This window comes from Falco peregrinus, chromosome 14 (genome assembly GCF_023634155.1).
Source record: "Falco peregrinus isolate bFalPer1 chromosome 14, bFalPer1.pri, whole genome shotgun sequence".
In the NCBI taxonomy this organism is placed as follows: Eukaryota; Metazoa; Chordata; class Aves; order Falconiformes; family Falconidae; genus Falco; species Falco peregrinus.
The window spans coordinates 25110636-25133647 of NC_073734.1; the positions used below are offsets into that span (position 1 = coordinate 25110636).

Sequence of the window (23012 nt, forward strand, 5' to 3'; positions counted from 1 at the left end):
GATACTCCGGGGACAGCTGGAATATCAACTCTACGACTCTTGACCTGCTCATCCCACTTACTTCCAAGCTCCTTTGGAGGCATGTGGCCCCAAACAACAGGGACAATATGGGTCCTACATGGATGCTAGAGAGGTCTAAGCCTCCCGGTCCTTTCCCACGGCTGCCCTGCAGCTGGCCTGACCCTGCCGCTCCTTGGTCTGGGGGCAAGATCCCCCTGCAAGGAGGAGGAGAACACAGCAGTGATGGAAGAAGGCCAAGCGAGAGCAAGGCAGCAGACACCGATGACAGGAGGCATGAGCCCTCTGCCCTCACCTGCCTGAAGAGGAAACTGCTCATCTCCTTTAGGAGACACATTGTTATTGCTGCTGGTGGGATTAAATCATGCTATTTCCTGCTGGTGCTCTCCAGCCCTGGTGCCGTGGAGAGGAGGTGCCCATCCCAGCTGGCACCACGCTCACAGTGTGCCTGTTGGGTACTCCTGCTTGGTGCAGGGTCCTCTCCCTCCAACCTGCACTGGGAACAAAGGGTCCCTGGTACCGGACCCATGATCCACACCACACCACCTCCTCCAGGAACCCGCTGTGCTGTGTCGCACCCTCTCTGTGTTCCTGCCTGGCACCCTTGCTGTAGACATTCCCTGAGGTTCACTCCTCTAATTGCCAGCTATGGATGTTGTGTGGCAGACTGCTCCTATCGTCATCAAACCAGCCCTTCCCAGCAGCATCTGAGAATGCTTCCCATCACCTCCTGTGCTCTGGATCTGCAGTCAGCAGACTTGGCTTCAGATGCCCCTGGGGAGAAGACCCTGACCCCAAACTGCTGTTTGTCTGCTGCAGAGTGACTGGAACCTCAGCCTGGAGCCTTGCAGAACTGCTTTGTTGAGACTGAGATGGAGGAACCAGACCTTTCCCCACTGTTACCAGCAGGGCAAGGCTAGAGGGGGGCAAAGCCAGTCTTTCCTGTACCAGGGGAGACCATCACTCAGCTCTAAGCAGGTTGCCATTCCCCTGCTAGAACTACCAGCAGGATTAAGAGTACTTTGACAAGTACCTGGAGGACCCACAGTGAGACTGCCCAAGTTCAGTGGGAAACACAGCCCAGCTGTTACATGCAATGTGAGATCCGGTCCCAGGGAACACCCACACAGCTGTAAAAAGCACTGATTGCATGCCTGCAGCTGGAGCTGCACCTTGGGGCTATTGCTCTGCCCCAGTGAGTGCTGAGTTAACCCAGCTGCTTCTCTGTCTGCCTGATCTGGAGGAGCAAACTTCAGGCAGGTGAGAGCTTTCCTTCTCTCTGGAGAGACTCTGCCATGGGAGAATGGTTTGCAGGATCTGCTGGGATCTGCTGGGCACAGGCTCTGCAAGTGCTGGCTGTAAGTGTGGGGTTTGAGAGGGGCTGGGTGGGGGCTTGGCAAACATGCACCCAAGTGCAATAGCAGTCCTGGGGGTTGGAGCTCCTGGAGCAGAGTGAAGGAGGTGCTGGGGCCCCTGGCTCCTACCCCTAGGTGCTGGTCCTGGCTCTGCGGGCTGTGGGGCAGAAACTGCAGCCGGTGGTCCAAGGGGAGGTCCTTATTCCCCTGGAGCAGGGCGGTTAGAACTCTCAGCCCTCCCCCCTAGCAGGACATAGTTGGATTTAACTTGCTTTTGGGAAGAGAAGAGATGGTCTCCAGCTCAGAAGTGTGTCCCAGCCCTTGTCTGGTAATGGCTGGCACTTAATACCTACTCGAGGTGTCCACTGAGGGCTGTATCTGCTTCTTTTGCTGTGGGCTGGGCAAGTGTCTTGTGGGTGCTGGCTGCTCAAGTGTGAGCTGGGCACAGAGCAGTGACACAAATGGGGGGCTCCTGGTGGTGCAGAGGCATGGAGGGAGGGTGTCTGTCTGTCATCGCAACCATGCTCTGTCAAGCAGGCCTGGAGAGAAGAGAGGGCCCTGGTAGTTGCAACTGAGGATCGTATTTGCCGCAGCTGTAAGACCCTGTTCTCCTTGTCTCCTATGTCTGTGGGAGAGGAGCTGGGGAGGTGGCTGCCAGGCTGGGGCAGGAAGGGTGTAGGTGCCCACTGGCACGTCTAGCTTGGAGGTGAGTGTGCTGTCTTGGAGAGCATGGTAAACGTGCTGCAGGGACTAAATAGCATGCAGCATCACTGCCAGTGGGGAAGGTAAACAGGTGAATGACTTATGCCATTAAATATGTGGGAACTGGAAAGAGACAGGTCGGTTTTAGGCTGCTCTTCAGAGAAAGACAATCTGGTCTTCTGTTCGGAGACAGTGGTGAGTTTTGAAGCAGCAGTCCTGAAACCACAGCTGGATTTCTAAGGCAAGAGCACTTTGTCTTCAGGAAAGGCAGGCAGTGCCTAAACTCCAGGGAGACAAACAAGCAGCTCCTCTTAAAGGATTTAAGCTCTCTTAACTGGGTCTGCATCCACAGAGGCATGCCCCTGCCTGGCTCTGTGTCCTACAGGTCTCTGTTCCAGGCTCTCAGCGGGTTTGATGTCTTCTCTCCAGAATGGTTGCATCCTGCCAACCAGTGCACCTGCCTAGTGCTTGGAGCACTGGGATGCTGAGACCCACACCCAAGCAGGGGAGTCCACTGCAGTGGGGAAACATCTCGGGGTGTGTGTGTGCTGTAGAGAAAATGTGCCTATTGGGAGGGTGCCTGATGGGGGCAGGAGACCTGGTTTCCGTCCAAGCCCTGCTCCTACCTGTACTGGCTGCATTCATAACTTTCACATAAGGAGAAGTCTCTGGAGGAGGCTTTTGTAGGGGTGTTAACCCGGGAGTGGTGTGCAGCGTGGCTGCTTCACAAGGCCTGGGGGGGGGCAGGGCAGGGCACCTGTGTCCCCCCAGAACAGCCTAGTTACAGAAGCCCAAAGCTGCTCAGCCTGAGACAAGTGTCTTGGGTGTATGCAGAAGCAGGTCTTCATCCTAGTGCTGGGCTGTTGCTGAGCCACGACCCTGGACACTTGGAGATGCCTGGAGCAGGCACTAGACTAGCAAGTGCTCTGCATGTATTGAGTCTAGCTGGCTTGTCTGGGAAGACACTGTGTGGCACAACCTTTGAAGACACTATGTGTCATCAAGGTGTGCCTTCACATCTGTGCAGAGAGGCTGTAAGGCTGGCATTCCTCCGACTGGACTGTTTCCCTGTGGGACTGCACATGATAAGCTTGCCACATGCAAGTTCCCCGCCCCCCCCCCCCCCCCAGCCCATGGTATTAGGGAGCCCAAGGTTGGGCTCTTTTTAACCCCAACACATGGGTATTCTGAGAGCACTAAGTGGGACCTTCCTGACTTCTGTACCTATAAAACATCTGCAAAGCCTCCTGATAGTTAACTGCACACCAGGTTTGCACGTGGCCTTGAAACAACATCTTGAAGTGTAGCTGGAGACCTAGTAATTGAGTTGCTTCTGTTCCTTCAAATGGTGAGCGTGACCAGCTGTTGTTATGTAGTCTCTCTTCCAGTCCTTCTGGGAAATCACACCACGATTATATTTCTGGCTTAAGAAATTTTTTCCCTAATCAGACTGGGCCTCACAAAGAGGTTGCCACTTAGTGGTAATTACTTGCTTTAGAAGCCGAATGTCTCCTGAGGATTGCAAATAGGGGATTATCAAATTAATTAGTTAAACCAAGATGTGCTTTTGTAAAGCCACGGCCTGCTTTCCTTGTGATCTGAAATGACGGTTTCAATATTATTAAACTGCATACAACCCACTCTTGCCTCCCTAATGGGAAGAGAACTAACTTTCCTGAAACATTGTTGGTGCAAAGGGCTGCTTGCAGCTCCACTTGCTGCAGCACTTGTTGCTTTTCTTTGGCAAAGCCTGTTTCAAGCAAACATCACTGGTCTTAAGCACCTGCTTGTGCTGAGTGGGGTCTAACGCTGCTTCTTGGTGGCTTCCCATGTTTTCATAGGCTGCCAAGTGGGAGGGTAATGAGGTTCACAGTGGCTATATTGGTGAGATTATAATCTATCTTTCCTGAACCTGTACTTTCGGGGCACAGCTTAACCCATGGGACGTCTGCATAGCCATGTGTGTGGACATGGGAGCTGGTGGAGAGCCCCAGTCTGGTGATGAGGAGATGCCTAGAAGTGAATTCGGAGGCATCCATCGATCAGTGGGTTAGCAAGGGCTGTGTGCTCTGGAGTGCTGCTCTGCCACACCCAGGCTCTCCCTTCCCTCCACAGTCCCTATGGCCACAGGAGCTTCCCAGTGCTGTGCTGAGGACCACACCAGTGATAGTGCTAAGCTAACATGGAGCGCATAAGGGTGTTTTCCTAAGAGCTCTTGGCACTGTAGCGCAGTCGTGTAGCTAGCATGCATATTGCACAACTTCCCCCAGGTCAAAAGATGTCTTTATCTGACATCTAAAACATCTGTCTTGTGTTTCTTCCAGCACAGCTGAGTCCTATTTGTGAAAGTATTGAGCTTTCCCTGGTTTGCACAACAGAACTCTGCTAGTCTTGACTCCAAGGCAGAGGTCCTTTGTCTGCCTTCTACCTCTCTCTGCCCGCACCCTCTCCCAGCTCTTGCGAGGCTCTAGGTTACCATACTGCTTCAGCAGGCACTTGAGAAATACTGCAGCTCCAGAAACCAAATTCAGCAAAGGGGAAGGGGACAGGGGCAAAGAGCTGAGGGGCTGAAGTTACAACCCTGAAGTTTTCAGAACAGTTTGTGTACTGACCCCTCTCCCATCTTATCCTCTTTCAACTCTAGGGAGGCTTCACAGCCTTCAGACTTTGGCTCTGCATCCTTCCTGATGTCAGCGTTTGTTGCCTTTTGCCATATTTCACCTCTGGGACGGGTTGTGCTTAGCAGTTCTCAGCTGCCACCACAGGCAGGTGCCAGAGCGGTTCCCTCGGTGTAAAACTGCCCATCAGTCCACGCAGAGGAGCTGGGTCCGCTGGATGGGGAGCTGGAGCACCCAGATCTCTACCAGCAGAGCTGGATGATGGCAGTCTTTTGCAGTGGCTTCAGCAATTAAACCAACCCTGAGGAAAGCACAGGCCTCATAAAGAGCGAGGAGCTGCTCCTGCGAGAAGACAGTGTGAGACTGTGCTGGGGAACAAGCGCAGCATTGTTGTCAGCCTCAGTCAAGAGGGGCTTTTTAACACCCACTGAAGTGCTGGCTACAGCTGTCTCCCATGTGCCTGTGTGGGAAATGGATCTACAATGCAGGACAGAAGGAAAAGGCCACTTAAAAAAATTTTTTTTTCTTTGAAAGCTATGTTAAGATCCAGCCATGATAAACAGCAGTGCGATGTTCCCCTCAGCACAGTGCTGTGGCACAGGCAATCATGTCACTGCCTCTGACTGGGACAGGGCTGAGCTGAACTCGGGCTCTTCAGCCCGGAAATACTTAATGGGGGATGCGCTCCTGAGCTTTCAGCACAGATAGAAAAGGGGGGAGGTGCGAGGTTGGGCTCTAAGATGCTTTTGTGTCAGACAACCCATTCCCCCTCTGCTTCCAAAAATGTATACCTACAGCCACTGACTTGCCTGCATCATCTTGTGTGATGGTGGCTTGGGAACTTGTGGAGAGCTTTCAGTTGTCATCTCCACAACTGAGCTGGCTGCTGCACTGCAAAAAGCCTGTGTTATGTAGTTTGGGTAGGACCTGGATAGCGAGTGTTGGCTGTAAGGTGTGGGGAGCACTTGGCTCTGTCCCTGGTCACAGAGATGGAAAATGTGTTTGTACAGTGCCCTCATCATCTGTTTATGGGGATGCTGCAAATTCCTACACCAGCTCCTGAAAGTGCTGCTCTTCTCTTTCTGACCCTCAAAGAGCTGGAATTAGGTGGCTTGGCAATGTCTTACCTGCTGACTCGGAACTAAAGGAGATGGCAACCTTGTGCTCCCAGGCCTGTGCAAGCCACCTGAAGGGGTGAGGAAAGCCAAACGCTTCTCTCGCCCTGGAGCTGCTACCAGAGGTCTGGGCGCAGGAGACCTGGCTGGTTCAGTAACAGCATGGGAGCAAGTTCTCTGCTCCAATCCCTGTATCCCTATGGGCTCTCAGGTTGTCCCAACCCTACCTGGGTCTGCACGGCCTGGGGAGCACGCGTCTCTGCTCCAAAAGGTTTGGTAGCTCCCGGCTTGTGCAGTAGCCCTACGGCAGCAGCCTGTGGGACCCCTGCAGCCCCACAGCAGGCTTTCAATCAGACTGTACACAACTGTCTGGGGCTTTGGCCTGCTGCTGGAGTAGCCCTGAAGAGCGTCATCTCAGTACACAGGCTGCTGGCAGCCAGACTGCTTGGAAGGCTTCAGATCTCTACTCAGAGGCTGGACCCCCTTCAGACCTCAGGGTAAGTGCAGAGACTTGTTTGCTGAATAAAAATAGTCATGTGCAAGGATTTGGGTTAGCCCTAGGCAGCTGTGGCCTCCTGAAAGGAAACCTGCTGCAGTTGAAGAAACAGCAGGCAGATTTCCGTAAACACCTGGACATGAGAGGTGTGGTGAATCCCTTCTACCTCCTTTTACCCTGTGGTGGGGGGCCACGTCTCCAACAGAAATAGCTCAGCACCTCTGGTAGCACGCAGCTGGCCGCAAAAAGCCTTGTGCTGTGTGCCTGCTGGCGGGCCATTGCTCTTGGTGCTCCCTTTCTTGAAGGGTGGCAGTCCATAGGGAGACTCCCAGCACCTGCCCGAGGATGTTGTAAAGATGTAGCCATGTGTGTGGGCTGGGAGATGTGTTTAGGAAACAGATGAAGGGCGCTACTTTGCAAGTGTAGCCTTGTGCAGATGGTGAAATCTCTGGTCTGAGACTCTGCTGGGAGGGTAGGCCAAGTTCTTCATCTTCCTGCTGTGAATATGAGGGGGAAAGAAAGGCTCTCCTGCATCCACAGACAAGATCACATATTCTTTTAGTTGTTGCAGTTGACAGCAACTAGGTAGAGTCTGTGCTGCATTGCTAATACCCTTTGCATTGGCAGGGATGCTCTCCTTCCCAGATTGGGATTACCAGATGATCTCACCTGACATGGGCTGGAGGTTCTCACTGCTATGGTGCACTGCAGGCAGTGCCCTGCTGCGGCAGGGAGAAGGTGACTAGCTGTTAGAGGCTGTGGGGGAGCCTCAGCAAGCAATGGCTCTTTGAAAGACAAGCACAGAACAGTGAGGCAGCAGCTCAGCCCTGGCCCACTGTCAATGTCTCATCCCTTTTACGAGGGGCATCTCTTTCTGCTTAAGGGAAGCAAACTGCAGCCCTGCAGGAACTGCCATCCATCCTGCTGCCCATATGAAACACAACAGCACGTCAAGCAGCTGGTGTATCGAATGGCTGGCTTTGGAACTGCTCAGCCCCTTGTTTGCTGGTTATGTCTGAACACATGCCATGAGGCCATCGTGTGCAATGGGTTTTAGGACCAACTGTTGGCAGTTCTCCCTGGGAGATGATTATCTGAAGGTGTTCTTGAGCTGGACCGGCCCATGTGGGCCCTGCTGCTGGCCCTGTGGAGCAGGGCTTGGGTAGGCTGCAGGGGCCTGCCCCTTGAGCCAAGGGAGAAGAGGTGCTTGGTAGTGGTCGCGCCAGCTTCAGCAGGCAAGTACCCTGCACTCCTCTGCTGACCTTGTGCATGTGGGGGATGTCTTCCTCCTGTTCCAGATCCTCATGTCCTGCCTGAGTCACCCTTCCTCTTGGGATGGACTTGTTTGTGTGGCCTCTCCCAAAAGTGGGCACAGCCAAGTGCCAGCACCGTGTCGTCTTTGATGGAGGGTGAGACCCCACCAAGGCTGCTGAGACCACATGCTGCTTGGCCAAGGCTGGGGAGGCAGCTCATGGTCCCAGCCCCTACTGCCAGGCCCTGCACCTCATGCCCAGGGCTGCGAGGCTTCGCCTGTGTGTCGCTTCCCGCCCCGCTTCCGTTACATAGAGCCTTGGTGTGTCAGTAGATCCTGGGATGCCCTGCGGCACCTGCCTCTCCCCTCCTTCTCTGCCTTTGTGGCTCTGCCCTTTCCTGTTGTCACTTCTGTAGGCTGCTGCCCGCCTGTTTGGTGACCTTCCTCCACTACTCCCACTGCTTGGGCAGTATTTTGGCCCCTGGCCATCTCAAACAATTAATGGAGGGGTGGAGAAATTTGCCATGTTAAATTACTTCCTCCTTTGGGAGGGGTTGAGGTCTCCACATCTCTCGCCTGATACCAATGCAGTTTGTTGCTGTTGCCTGAAGCAGTCACTGCCTCTCTGTTTTCCTTCCAGAAGTTAGAAAAACAGTATTTCAGAGTACTTTTTTTTTTTTAATTTCTCAGTGTTTTGCTTAACCTACAGCGCTGCCTCAGGATCTTGCGGAGTGCAGAAACTTCTCTGGACTTAGAGAAAAGCAAGCCAAGAGGAGGCGGGTGGAGGATTTTGCTGGAAACCTCTTTGGGAAGCTGGAGACCTTCTCGGGATGCCTGCTGTGGGCTTGTTCTCCTCTAGCAGCTCTTCAGATCTTCCCGGGCAAAGGCAGCTCCCTGCCACGAAGCATCTGCATTAAGCAGGTCTGTGCAGAGGGCCAGGCGCTCTGAGGGACGCAGATAGCTGCGATGCTGTAACAAGCAGCCTGTGATCGTTGCTGGCTCTGCCTGCGTCCGTAAGGTCCCGGCAGGGCTGGGGAACGCAGCACCCTGCACTCACTGTGCCCCTCTGCCGTCCAGCGCTTGAGTTGGCTGTCAGAGAAACCTCCGAGGTCCCCTGCTCAGCCCCGGTAGTGTCATGAGTTAGATTAGTTGGAGCTGTGCTGGGGGCGGTGAGGGCTTGGATTACAGTCCAGGACTCAAAGTGCTTCAGTGGTTCAAGTTGGAGGGGAGAGACGGAGAGGAGACGCCCCATCGCACACATGGAGGAAAAAGAGAAAAACCGCTGCCTTTGGAAGTGAGGGGGAATAAAGGAGGCCAGGAACATGGTAAGGAAATCTCTGCAAAGGGCTCTCACCCTGGGCACGAGCAGGGCTGCGCGGGATGAAGCTACTGTCGGGGCAGCCTGCCTGGAGCCAGCGCACAGTGCTCATGCCGGGACTGGGAACCAGCTTTTCTGGCACTTTGCGTTACTCGGATGGCACTCTGTCCCCTTAGGTACCAGTCCCAGACGGTGGCTGCAGGGACACTGGGCTTTTGTTGGCACAGACCCCCTCCAGGGTGCCTATCGGGGTACAGTCCTGGAGTTAGGAGCTGGGATGGGGCAGGTCAGGCAGGGCCCTGTCTTTTGGGCTGCCTGGATGCTGGGCTTTCCTGCCTTCACTCTCTGCCAGCCCTGCTCTGGGGCTGTGGACGCTGCCCCCTTGCAGAGCCTGGGGAAGGGGAGAGCATCGGCTTCTTGTCTCCCACCCAGGCAGGGATCCTTCCCTTTCAGTTCAAGTTCTGCACATGGGGATTCTTCTTTGGGGAGGGGAGAGACTGGTGAGCCCAGCCGGGCAGCCGAGCACCCTGACTCCCTGGTGCTGCCCTGCGGAGGTGCCTAGCCCTGGGGTGGCAGAGGCTGGGGAGTTTGCTAGTCCTGTGGTGAGACCCCACTGAGAACCAGGCTGGCTTCTGATGGTTTGTTCCTGGGCTCAGGCTGGGATCCCTCTGCCCAGCAGCCCTCAGTCTCCTGGATGTGTCACACTGTGTCATGGGCTCTTTCTCCACAGCAGAGGGAACAAAGTCCATGAGGGGGACAAGCAGCTTGCCTTGCTGTTGTGCCTGGCAGTGACTTGCTCTTTGAAGTTCAGCTTTCGAGCCTGGAGAAGCTTGGCTTTCATTGAAGGATGAATTGCCCTACTTCTGGTTTCTGCAACCTGAGCTAAGCTTATAGACCCTTGTCTCTTCCCCTTTGCCACCCTCCAACTCCTTTGCAGAGGACCCTGTGGCACTCCATCTCCTCATGTGCCCGTGTCAGAGCTGTGGTGTACTCCCCTTTCTCATGCTGCTCTGGAGACCTGCAGGCATCTTGCTTCTTCCACTTCTCCACCTCAGTCGGGAGACCTCTTTCCCTTACTCCATGCCTAGTATGTTCCTGGCAATTTTTTGGCTCTGCTGATTATTGTAGGAAGTTGAAATCAAAGGAGAGCACTGTCTGGAGCTGTGCAGGGTGGATGCCATCCCTTGCAGTCCCGTGGGCTGCATTTTGCCATAGGGGCTGGACCAGCAGTTGCAAAGCTCTGCTCCAGGAGGCCTGAGGCAGAGACTGGCTGCTGCTACTCTGCTCCTGCAAGCTGGAAGTGACTTTCTGATTCCCAAGTGCTTCATCCCCAGTTCAGGTCCTCCTTCACCTAGTTCTAATGTGTGATGCAAAAGCTGTGTGGAGCAGTGGCATGGCCAGTCCAGGTGCTGTGGTGGGTTGTGGGCATGCAGGGACCATGCATTGCTGCTAAGGAGGGATATGTGCCTCTCAGGTGCTGAGTTTAGGCTTGGCAGCTGCAAAGAGCAGGAACCAGAGACCAAGCTGCCACAGACCCAGCAATGGGCACTAGCCACACTACGGGTACCTGCGCTCCATGGCAGGTGTCAGTTCTCAATACTGGGCTAGACCAGTCTGCATTTTGGGAGGTACATTTTTGTGAGCAGCTGAGTTGTGACTGTAGCTCCAACCTGTTCTGTTTCACTTGAGTTTTGTGGTGTCCTGGTAAATCAATCAAACCCTGAAAGCAAAAGATTTGCATCTAAGTGAATGTGGGCCACTGTTGGCCTGTATGACACTTCCCCGTGGCCTCTGGCAGTCTGCAGGACTCCCAAAGGCTTGGCTTCTGATGGAGGTCTGGCACTGCGCTACTGCTGGCTGCCCTGTTCTGTGTGAGGCAGGCGGTTCCTCCTCACAGAGTGTCTGCCATGTTTCAGTGTTAGGGATGATATGGTGTGTGTATAGATGCGGAGGGTTGTTGCAGCTGGAGGATGCCTAAAGCACCAAACGTGTAATATACCCTAGGCCAGAGTAGCCCACTTCCACTAGAAGTGATTTTTGCAGCTGTGAAAACCCCATGGTGCAAGCAAGGCAGGAGCCTGGCTGGGCTCTGCCTACCCTGGTGATCCCATCGCTGCCTTGATGGCTGGGGATCTCCCCTCATTCCCTCCATGGAGGGATTTCTTCCCCATGGGAGGTGGAGTGAGCTTCACCTTGCCTGGTGCCTGATGCTGGCTGGGGCGCAGGAGATGGTCAGGGCATATGGCCAGAACACAGCGTGCCCCACCTGAGGTGCATCCACCCAGGCAGATGCAAGCCCCTGTGCTCTTGGGTGGGTGGGTTGGTTGGAGGCAAAGCAAGCAATAGCCCTGCTCCTTCACGGCACGGTGCGCGGGTCTGGTTCCTAGCCTCTATTCCCAGGCTGTGAAGGACAGCTTCCTCTCGAGGAAGTTGCTCAAGCTGCAGCGGCTGGCCAGGGAGCCCAGGGCTGCTTTTTCACCCTTGCTAGGATGATTGCTGCTGCTTTTCAATGGGAGCTGGGGCACTGTGGACCCAGTGTGTGAATTCAGTGAGCGTCCCACAGCTGTGCGCCTGGGCTGCTCCTTTCATATGGTGGCACGCTCCAAGTCTCCAGCCATCATGCAGACATGTAGAGCAGAGCTTGTATGTATCAAAAGGTGTGCAAATGCTGGTGTCTTCTCGCAGAGGAGTTCAGGTGGCACCTCTATGCTGGCAGGAGAGAAGATAGGTTTCAGCAGAAAATACAGTCTTTCTTTTATCCTCTGGTTATGTCTTCTCCTGGGGTGGAAAGGAAATGAGTCTAGGAATCACAAAGAGCTTTAAGCATTGGGGATCTTCTTTCTTTATTTCTGTGCCAAAGCCATGAGCAAGACGTTGGAACACAGACAAAGCCCAGAGATGTAATCCTGAGCACATGGAAGTGGTTTGAAAGCATCTTCTCTGGGGTAACAAGGATGACAACTTGTGCATTTTGCCCAGCATCTTTCAAAAAATGCTGGGCAGGTGAACATGCTGTTCATTGTAGCAATAAAAATAATGGCTAAATGCAGGTGACAGGCCAGCTGTGTCCATCTACCTCTTCCCAGCAATCACCAAATATGTTCTGGTACCAGGTGGGAATGCAAGACAGCAAGTGCTTACGGTGAGATGCCACAGATGTCCAAGGAGGACTGTACGCTGAGTGTTGGCGCTTATTTTCTGAAAATCAGCATCCTGTAGCATAAGCACCTCTGGCCATGTTGCTGACCATCTACTACGTGCACAGTCAGCCCTGAGGGTATATCTTGCTAGCAGAAGAGATCATAACATGACAGCCTTGTAAGCATCTCGCTGCTGGTCGTTTCAGAAAAGATAGCCACTCAGCATGCCTGCTTCTAAATACTAGAGTACAGTCACAGACGTTCAGTTCCTGGAGCCTAATTTTCTAGCTTCACCTTGAACATAACCTTGTCTGGAGCCAATCTGTGCAAAACTGAACCATCCTACAGGCTGTGGGCACAGCCTAAACCTGAGCATCTGTGCTGAGTGTGGGAGGAAGTCACAGACACACAGGGGCTACAGGTCCCTTTGGTACTAAAGTGCCCAAAATCTCTGCTAAAACAGTCAAGGTGTCTTCTGTAGAAGCTATAAACTCATCTCACCTGTGGGCACTCAATATCAGAGCACCTTTTGTTCCTGTTCCTGGCTGCCTACTCATGATGGAACCCCCCGTCCCTGTCCTGCAGAGCTCAATGTAGCCAAGGTCTGAAAAAGCAAGCAGCAGCACCAGGGCTGGACGTGTTGCTGACTGAAGAGCAATAAAAAGCCAGGGCAGCCTGCTAGGGCAAGCTGCCGCTCCTGTGGTGGGATGCTCTGCGCTTTCTGCACAGCTCATGATACCTGGGTTGCAGCTCAGAGAAGTGAGTGGATGTGCCCTTGCTGACTCTGAAGTTTTGACCATGCTAATACCTCTCTGCCACACAGAGGGCCTCATCTCTGTTGGCTGGCCTAGTCTTTCATTAAAAAATTAACAAAAGAAATGAGGCCTTTCTTGTGGTAAGTGCTCCTGGCTGGTTTCATACGTATCCCATTTTTTGCATCACTGGACACCAAGCTGAAACTTCCAAGATCAAAGCAGCACAGAATGAATCTGAAAGGCTTTCTGTCTGCTCAAATTTACCATCCTGCCATCAGGCTGGGATGCCCAGGATGAACCCTTGCTCCAACTGGTGCAACCAGCCATTGATTTGAATGGAATCAAATGGCTCCGCTGAAGAGAAGCAGGGACCAGGTAAAGGCTTGCATCTGCTCCTCCTGGATGCTGATGGGGGAGGTAGAGGGAAGCCTCCATGGGGCCTTGTGGTCACCCCCAGTGTGTTGCGATGCTGTGGCTGGATGGTGGTTTGCGTGGTGTGAAGAAAAGCTGCAGAAGTTCTGGTGATCCGAGCTAGGTGTCCACCTTGAGCTTTTCAGCCTGCGTTAGGTGTGGCATGTTTGCAGGAGAAGGAGTTGTGAGGCTTCCTGAGCAGGTTCCTTCAGGAGGACACCTTCCCTGAGGCTGCCTGTCAAATCTCAGCGGCTCCTGACAAAAACCTAGTGCTGCTGAGCCTCCAACATGGTTAAAGGATGTGGATTATTTGCTGTCTGTTGTCATCTTTCTGAATACATTTACCTTTTGAACAAGGTCCTTCTCATATGCTCAGGAGGCTGGTATGCAGACCCGTTAATGGATCAAGGGGAAAAATGCCTGTGGATGTATTCTCCTTTGTGTTTGGGCTTATAACCACCCACATTTTGGCATACATCCCTTCTGTGCACAAAGATGTCTTTTAGAAATCACTAGTTAAATCTCCACCCTCCTTTGATATGTATGGAAATAATGGGACACGTGAGACTGTTTTCTGTTTGGAAAAAAAACCAACCCTACAAAGAGAGTAGCTTTAAAAGCCTGTATTTACTCCTTTCTAACTCGGGAGTTTAGTAAAAGTAATGCATTGAATTTATAACTGATTTACTTAGCTTTCCAGGAGGCATACATTTAGCACTGTATCTGAATATAGGGGAAATGTTTTCATTCGGCTCTGAAGTCTCAGGCTTGGCTGCTCAGGGGCAGGAGAGCTTGAGCATGGATGTGTCAGTTCCCTAGTGAGCTTGGAGAGCCTTGGAGCAAATCTGGGGCCCTCTGACCAGGAGCACATCTCCCTGTGGGGCACAGACTGATGCTTCTTGTGGCAACCCAGGGCTGAGTTGGCATAGCCACTGTCACCTCTGGGCTGCCTGCTCTGTCCTTCTGGCTGATTCTTCCTCACAGCCTCTTCCTCAGAGGTGGTACCTGATCACTGCTGCCAGCTGCTCTCTCATATCAGAGGTGCATGGGGATGTGCTCCTTCAAGGAAGGTCCCTGCACACTTACTGTTTTCTCACGTGGTCAGCCAGCCCCTCCTAGGAATTGAAGAGTGGCTTCACAGCAGTTTCTGTTCCCTATTGATATAGCAGGACTTTGTATTTCATGAATACATGGTAATACAGTGCGTTTAAGGCCAAAAGGAACTACGGATCATCTGTTATGGGATACTGTGTTACCTAGCTCCCACATTGAGTCTGGGAGCTCTTTATCTAAAATATGATCTTTTCTTGGAGGCATCCACCCTCAATTATGGAGGCTGCAAGAAATGGAGAATCCAGCAGTCCCCACAGGAGCCTGTCTAGCAGCTCATGCACCTTGCAGAGGAAGGGATGAGATCTAAATGTGAGCCTAGATGTGTGCAACGCTGGCACATAAGTAATAATCTAAATGCTGACCCTGTGGCAATCGTTTTTGGCACTTGTCAGCTGTCCTGCTGAAGGATTATCATTTTCTCTTTGAGCACAGGAGGCTGCCCATCTGTTGTAAGATGCCCCCAGATGGGTGTCTGAACACAAGGTGTTGGCGATGGCCTAATGCCTCTGACTAAAAGGTGTTAAAATGAGCTGAACTGTTTGGCTAAGACTTTACCCAGGGTATTTTATAGCTGGCTGGTATAAACAAATCTTTCATCTGCCTGGAGTGCGCTGTTATTTGATAGATGTTAGGCACGAATTGTAAGGGGTACAAGATGCTACTGCTCAGGTCAGCTTGCCAGATGCCTGCTGTTGAGAGTGGAGTAAATACAGTAGCTAATAAGGTGAACAAGCTCAAGCAGTTTCTTCTGTTGGGTAGCAGAGAGAAAGATTTTAGTACATCTGCAAGAAGAGCCCTGTAAGGAAAGAGTCTGCTGTAATGTCCCAAGACTTGTATAGAAGTGGCCTGGGAAATTCTTGGCTCTATGATATCTAACAGAATTTAGCAAGCCTGTTGTAGGAACGTGACACTTTGAATGCAGAGATCCCTGGCTGGACCATGGCATGTGGCACTACGGCCAGACTGTCAGTGTCCAAGCCAGGGCAGCCTGTGCAGTCTGGTAGTGGGAATGAAGAGGACAGCCCTGCTCGATGAGGGGGAGAGGCATATGCAGCTAATGCTGGGCAGTGAAGCCACAGCTGCCACGTGCTCAGGCTCTTCCAGCATGAGTCTGTTGCTGGGAAAGGTGTTGTAAAAGTACCCAAAGCTTTGCATCACACGGAGTACGACTTTGCTAATGAATTGCATGGTTAGATCTATGCCAATGATATTTTAAAAAAAATCTGTGCTTAGACAGTTATTTCAGATTAAGGACTTAATCCCTTGATTAAACTAAACCAAAATAAGCTGGTCTCCAGCTGTAGGATGGTGTTTTATACGCAGCTCTTCTCATCCACTTGCAGGCCCTTGTTTCAGCTGGAAGATGTCTGTTTAAAGACAGGGCTTTGGTCTGTTCTCTCAGCTGCCCTTTAAACACCTCTATCATCTCCTTGATCTATTGCTAATAGAAAGTAACAGGTCTCTGGCAGCAAGGCTCATTTGGTGCTCTGGATAAGACCTGCCTCCTGCTCAGTTCATTGAAAGCTCAGTTGCGAGCAGGACATCCCTGCGAGGAAAGGCTTACCCCCAATCAGTTCTGCTGCTCTCTGGCTATAAAATTACTTTCTTGGATTGTGGGTCAATGTTTCATCCCCGCTTTGGCCTCTTTAATCTGTTCAGCAGTTGTCTGCTGTGTTTCTGTTGTGTTTTCTGATGTGTTGGGTGTTGCACAGGCAAAGGAGAAAGTCACAGGCCCTGCTCCAGAGAAGCCGGAGTATGAAAATCTAAAGGAAAGGGTAGAGAGGAGTAATGTGAATAGAGAGCTCTGGTGGGAAGAGGTGCCAGACTGCTGTGTCTGAAGGCATATGGTACCATTTTCTTTGGGAAGCTGTGTTTGGTCAGGCTTGGTCCCCAAGAAGGTCTGGAGATGGTTGAGCAGCAGAGAGTTTGCTGTGCAAGCCGCCATGCGTGTCCGGCTTCCCTTGGGGGCACATGGAAGTGGAGGGCTGGGGAAAGCTCTCCTTCTCCAGGTGCACAGGCTTTCCTCCCTGAATGACTGTGCCAGGACACATCTTTGGCAAGGGTGAATATTGGGGTTTGGGCATGTTAAGAGCAGGTTTGCTTCTTCTGTCACTGTCATCACCCTGCTGGGCTGCAAGGGTCTGGGACTGGGGGAGCAGGCTCGGGTGACTGTTGCTGGTTGTGTTGCCATATTCCAATGCCTGCACTTGGCCACCTGAAGTGTGGTGCACAGCCAGGGATGTACCTGTACCAGGTTGCCTCTGCCATCTATTTCCTGCCTTTTGCTCCAGCATAAGGACTGTGCTGGCGTAGCTGTGCAGTAGCTCCAACCTTGAAGCTTGCAGGAGGTCATGCTTCGCTTTCAAAGCAATCTGGGATGACCCCCTTGAGTGAAAACAACCCAGCCCTGGGCTGGCAGGGGGATCGATCAGCTTTGGGCCTGCCTTTCACCAGCTGAGCACGCCCAGACCTACGGCATGCGCAGAGGCAGGACCTCAGAGACGAAAAGCAAATACATCATTTTTTCCCTTTGTTTAATTAAATGAGAGATCATGAGTTAATCGCTTCCAAGCGCTTGTTTTCCTGCAGTGCCTGGAATGATAATCCCGCACGCTGCCCAGTAGGAGCTGCTTTGGCTGCAGCAGCCACGTCAACCCAGAAAAGGGCCGGGGGAACAGAGGGAGGCATCTGGAAACGATTCTCTGAGCTCTGTGTGTAGAGCACCACTCCCTGCAAGGCTGTAGGAGCTGGTTTATCCACAGGCTGTGGAGCCGTCCTGCCTGCCCCAGTGGCAGGGGAGCCAAGCCGGGTACAGCTGTGCCCTGTGCAAGGGAACCCACGGCGGCGTGCAGAAGGCAGCTTGCTTTCAGAGGTAGCAAAGCTGGCCTGGGTGAGACGGCAAACATTTTCCTTCCAAGTGGAACTGGGTGCTGTGCTTTACTCCCTGAAAAGCCTAAAATAATAGCTCAAAGAGCAGGTAGAGCCATTCCCGGTTATCTCACAGGAAGGTGGTGTAATTACAGCAGTGGGAATGCCTGCCTATAGCTGCGCCACTTAATAGTACATTATTTTAGCGAAAACATCTAGAGGCAGGCAGGGTGCCGAAGGCAGGCGCCCTCCTCCCAGCCTCCCCTTGAGCCTCAGAGTGAGCAGCAGAGGGGGGAGCTGGCACTTGCTCTGGGAAGATTTTTCTCTCTTGAACTCATTGCCGCTGTGATTAGAGCGGCTCAGGAAATGAGGCTGGGAGGGCCCTCCTCCCTGCAGAAATGGAGTGGGAAATCTCAGATTTTGTCAGAAAAACAACCCTTGTTTTTAGCCAAAGACCTTCTTGAATACAGAAATGTCTCATTTTTAAAGGCAAAGAGGCCTGGCTTTCAGCTTTGTGTCAGAAAGTGGAAAGGCTTCGTGGAAAGCCCAGAGGTCTGTTTTTACTGGAAATGCGGTTTCTCACGTCAGCTGAGAGCTGAGCAGCCTCCAGCCAAGCAGTGCAGCTCAGCACAGCAGCCTTTGCTGGTGGAGGGACCAGCTAACCCGGCCCTGCTCAGCGCCTGCCGTGTGCTCCTTTTTCCCTCAGTCTCAAAGCTGGCTGGGGGCCGTGGGCAGGTGCTGCGCTGTGCTGCCTGGAGCTCTGCCTCTTCCCAGTTTCGCTGCTGTTTCTACTTTCCAGTTCTGGGGTGTGGGAGAGTTGGGTTGTCCCTTCCCTTGTCTCCTCTGTCCTGCCTTCACACTGGCTGTCCGTCAGTGCCTGGGAAAGAGGGGAGAAGGTGGGTGCATGCAGGATGTGGCCAGGCTCCGGGCAGCTGGCAGAAGGAGGGCAAAGCTGCGGGAGCTGCTGGAAGGCTGCCCTGCAGAGCAGGAGCCGAGGCGCTCAGTGACTTAGAGCTGGGCGTACCATGGCACTGCTCGCTGTGCTTGCAGCCTGCCCGCTCTGCTCCACCACCCAGCTATGCTCCTTGCTCTGCCAAGCCATGGCAAGCACTGGATTTCACTGGAGCATGTTGGGATATGTAGTTTCATTCTTCAGCTGCTCAGGTGGCAGTCCTGGTTTCTCAGAGCAAAGCTGCAGGTCCTTTAGCTAAATTCCTGTTGCAGGATGAATCCTCAGCATGTTACATGGGCCCGTCCAACCCACTAGAAATGAGCGCTGTCTGCCATAAGTCATGGTTTAATCAAACAGTTAGTCTGGCCTCACCATGCTAATAGATGTTAGGAGTCTCCAGACAGCACCTGGGCTGTCAGCAGGGAAGATCTGTGCCTCTTCATGGTCTCCTTGACCAAGACTTAGCATTTTATAGACAAAATTCTTAAGCTAGACGCTGACTTCTTATGAAGATGTTGGGGTAAGCTGTAGGGAAAGTGCTGCCAAGGTTTTGTGGGTTGCAGCCCGTCCCCGCACCGACTTGCACTGTCCAGAGCCACTTGGGTTACTGCCCCTGGTGCTTGCTGGGAGAGCACTGGTATTCTGATGCTGCGCAAGCTCTGTAACCCTAGCGGTCTCCTCTCTGCTCTCCAAGCAGGCTGACTTCTTGGTCTCCAAACCTGTAGGAGGCTCTCCAGGGTTCAGACTTAATTGGTGAGCAGCAGGTCCCACAGAGGAAGAAGCTGAGTCCCAAGTCAGAAAGAAATGTAGCATGGCAGGAGTTCCCAGTGGCTGAGACTGCTATGTAGCTCTTTCTGTGCCCACAAAGGGAGGCAGAAAATTCAATCCATGCACTGACAAAAGCCCAAGAAGCTCCTGGTTACTCCAGATGCCTCTTGGCAGGCTCCCCACCCATCCTGCAGTGGCTGCTTGCGCCAGGAGAGGTGATGTGTCCCCTGAGCAGGGGACTGATCCCGGGCTCCTCTTCCTGCTGCTGCTGGCGAGTCCTGGCTCGGGACTTCTGCCCAGGCCCTTGTAACCTCGTCTGTCCCCAACTCCTGGTTCTTGCTGCAGTCTGTGATGGGGAGAGGGGCTCTTAGGGCTGAGCAGCAGAGCTCTGCCACAACATCCTTTATTGCTCTGTTCATTTCACAGCATCTGTAGTTCCTGTTATATGCAGGGGAGGGAGGGCAGCCCACCCCACCCTGCTCATCTCTGCCCCTGTTCAGATCCAAGCCCAGTGAAGCCCTCCTGGGCTCTCCCTCCTCTCCTGCCTCGCCAGCTGGGACCGTGCTAGGTTGTTGACATCACACCGCTCTGCCCACGAAGTCCATCCCATCCCTATGTGCTGCTTCCCTTGCTGTGCTCCAGCCCCTGCACCGGCAGCTGGTTCCCAGCTGAGGAACAGTGAAAGCCGGTATGGCCGGACATGACCTTAACCTGGGCTTTATTTAGCGCCTTGATTTATGGAGGAGTTATTTTAAAAGCATGTTTCTGTTTCAGGGGGGTGGTGAGTGTGTGGCGGAGTGGTGGCAGGGAGCTGGAGTTCACAGGTCCTCCCATGCTATTGACAAAGCAGCATTTGAGTCCCAAAGATGCCTTTTGCTTGGAGAGATGCTCTTTGGCTTGCTTGGAAAATGCTTCCGTTAGTGTTTGTGCTGTGTGGCTGGAAAGGAGCAAGTGTCCAGGACCCTTCCTGTGAGGGGGATGTGGCAATGCTGTTGGAGGCAGGGAAGCCTGAGATCTGCAGTCCCCGGAGGAGGCTCCTGTGCTGGGCTCTGCCAGCTCTCAGGGGCTGCTATGGGCTGCCTGAAATGGATGTCTGCCAGGGCAGGAGTGCCCTGTCCTTGGATCCTTGCTGGGTTTAGCTTGTTCTCCTCTGCGGGTGCTGTCCTGGGTTGCAAAGGTTTCTCCTCGTTCCTGCTTGAGGATTGTGTCGTTGCCTCTTGAGATAAGAGATGTGGTTTGTAAGTAGGGTGGGCTCTAGACCAGGTTTATCAGGCACTGGAGTGCAGGATGCTATGCCTTTCTCTTGCTGTCTTGAGCTGGTTGGTATGAGCTCCCTGTGCCTCCAAACCATGGTTCCTACATGTGTGTGGCAGCAGGCACTGCCCACAGGCCAGATGTGTGAGGCTGGCCATCTGTGCTCCAGCATTAAACAGCAGGACCATGCGGCCTCTTGCAGCCCTTGCAGAGGCCCTTTCCTCAGGCCACCTTGCAATCTGAGAAGTTAATTAGTAAAAATAAGCAGTCCCATCCCTAGGATTGTGCATTGGTTTAATGAGTCCATGATCAGAGGAGAATCTGCTGCTGTTGCAGGCTCCAAGCCATGTTTCACCCTCTGTGTTTCAAGGTGACTTCTGAGGCTCAGCCACTCTTCACCATCCACCTGGGCAGGACCTGCCCGTGGGAGATCACCCTGGGTAGGTGGGAGCACTGAAAAGCAGTGTTGCCTTTGTGTTCATCTGCGGCACACAGAGGCTGCAGCCATCCTTGCTCTGCAGCTGCCCAAGGATGCTGGTGTTACAATCACATGCAGCATCAGGGGATGTGGGAATTTGCTCCCTGTTTGGAGCTTTTCATGTGGAATTAGCAGAGACTGGTAAAAACATCTCCTTTTTCTACCAAATGGTGGACATTGAAACCTTCTTTCTGTCCCTTTTACGCCTGCACAGCTATCATGGCTCTGTGGTATAGTCTAGCCAGAGAGAGCTAAAGTCTCTGTGCTAAGGAGTGCCCTGTTAGCACTGAACTTTGCAATGGCTACAGGCTATGGTTATTCTGTATTTTACTAAGGAAAGGATAATATATGACTTGGTTTATTTTAACCATATAAAGGATTTTTGATTCAGTGCCAATGTTAATAATTGTCTTGTGAAGGCTTTGCTAAGGCAGCAGGAATGGTGTGAGAACCTTAGAGCGATGCACTGACTCATGTGCAAATATTTTGACTTCTTTGTTTTATTTGCAAGAGTTAACTTAAATTTCATTGGTGGGGAGGATTGATATCTGAAAGAATTTTGCTCAAGCAGGGTACAGGGGCAGAAGATGGCACAGAACCAACCCCGGCTGGTTTTGATGATATTTTGAACCTGTGGGCTGTGGAAGGTCAGAGGAAAACCGTTGTCAAATGCTGCCAGCAGTAAAGCTACTGTGATAGTGGCCAAACACCTGGGTGAAGGCCAGTTTTGTCTGACAAGGCCACCGGCACTTGCTGGGACAGGCTGGTGTCAACAGAGGTTCCTGGAGCTGTGCTCACCTTCAGCTGGCTGCGCTAGGCCTCTGTCATTTCACAAGAGCTCAGGAGAGGAATGATGTACAGTGTTCAGTGCATTATGTCAGTATTTAGCGGTATTAGGTGGATGTCTAACTGACATGCTTTATGCTGGGCTCCATACCCATTTCCCTACCCTTCCCCCTCCATGCCTTTTCTAGCAGGTCCAGGATACCATGTAAAGGGAACATTTCTTATTTAGGCTGTCTTCTTGGGTCTGCACAACTCAGCCCACAGTTCCCATCAGCCTGCTTTCTCTTCTTATGTTTTCTGAACTCTGCCGAGTTCTCTCCTTGTAACCGTGCATGGGGACGGTCTTGTCCAGAACTGTGCAGAGAGCTGCAGGTTCTTGGAGGCTCTTGGAAGTTTTACGTTGACCCCCACGATATCTAGTGGAAGATTTTCTCTGAAGTCCTGTTCCTGCAGCGAAGGAAGTGCCTGGGAGCTTCCATGGTTTTCACTTCAATTAATGGAATAAAAGCTGAGGCTTTAGGTTGTTCTTTTCTGAGTGGAAAGAAGCTTGTTTAAAACAGCCTTCTCCTCCCATTTAGGACTGGGTTAAATGCTTGGTCCCGGCATTCAACGCTTGGAAGCGTGCACACAGGGCTCCTGCTTTTTGAGTCCTTGGGTTAAGAATATGAAAAATAGCTCCTTAATTTCTGTTTATCTGGTTGCATTGACCTTGAGGGGTATTGCAGGAGGCAGCTGGTCTCTTGGAAGAGTTGCGAGCACTTGAGGAGCCTGCTGCCATTTAGTCTTGCTTGTTGCTGACATCAGGGGAAACAGCAAAAAAAGTAACAAAGTGGTGCCGTGCCACGGGCAGTGTGTGGTTTGCCTGTCACCTGCGTCCTGCCAGCTCAGGGCTGCCAGGGATGGTGGAGGCGTTGCCTGGGCATTCTCATCTCTCCTGTGCAATCCTGCAGGCTGTCCTACAGGAATGCTTTACAACAGAGCAGGGAGTTTATATTGTGCTTCAAACACCCAAGCCTCTAAAGGAGGAATTTTAAGATCATTGAGCTGTGAGAGACGGGAAGGGTTCACCTCTGTTCTGGCTGCAGGTTGGTTCAGGCTTCTCTCAGACTGTTGCGTTTTCACAAGCCAGTGGAGGTACCAGGAGCAATGAACATGTGCTCCCTTGGAGTGGAGGAAGCGAAACGGTTTGCTTCCTCCTGATCCCTTCATCCTACTGTTACCCAGTGGCAGTGTAAGCTGTTGTGGCCCTGCTTTGCTTAACTTTCTCTCTCAGCCTTGCTGTGGGACTGTGGTATATTTTCAAGCGTGTCCATGCAGCTGTTCCTGTTCTGCAGGAGGCTGTAGGGCTTCTGGGCCAGTGGCTGAAATGCTTTTCTTGTCGCTAGCAAAAGGAGGTGGATTTAGATCAGATGAGGATCTGCCCAGACACCTGAGTAAACTTTCATTGGTTTTGTAGAAAAACTCACTCCCAGTGGCTACCAGTTAGCCAGGGGGGTCCCCTCTAAAATAGAAAGGAAAGAGGGGATCCTGATCCTCTTTCTAGATGTGTACAGATTTATTTTGTTACTATTTTTTGGCAAGCTCTCTTGATTTACACCTATGCAGTAGATCAG

At 52.4% G+C, this 23012-nt stretch overlaps 1 protein-coding gene across 2 annotated transcripts in view; it reads left to right on the plus strand.

The window, feature by feature from the left end:
- The first annotated feature begins 8492 nt into the window (after positions 1 to 8492).
- PLEKHG4 (pleckstrin homology and RhoGEF domain containing G4) overlaps positions 8493 to 23012 on the plus strand; it is an 89740-nt gene continuing 75220 nt past the window's right edge. For both annotated transcript variants that reach the window (XM_027781917.2, XM_055818690.1), the window contains exon 1: positions 8493 to 8881. In XM_027781917.2, coding sequence (XP_027637718.2) covers positions 8879 to 8881 — 3 coding nt within the window. In that variant the 5' untranslated portion in view covers positions 8493 to 8878. The remainder of the gene's footprint in view (positions 8882 to 23012) is intronic.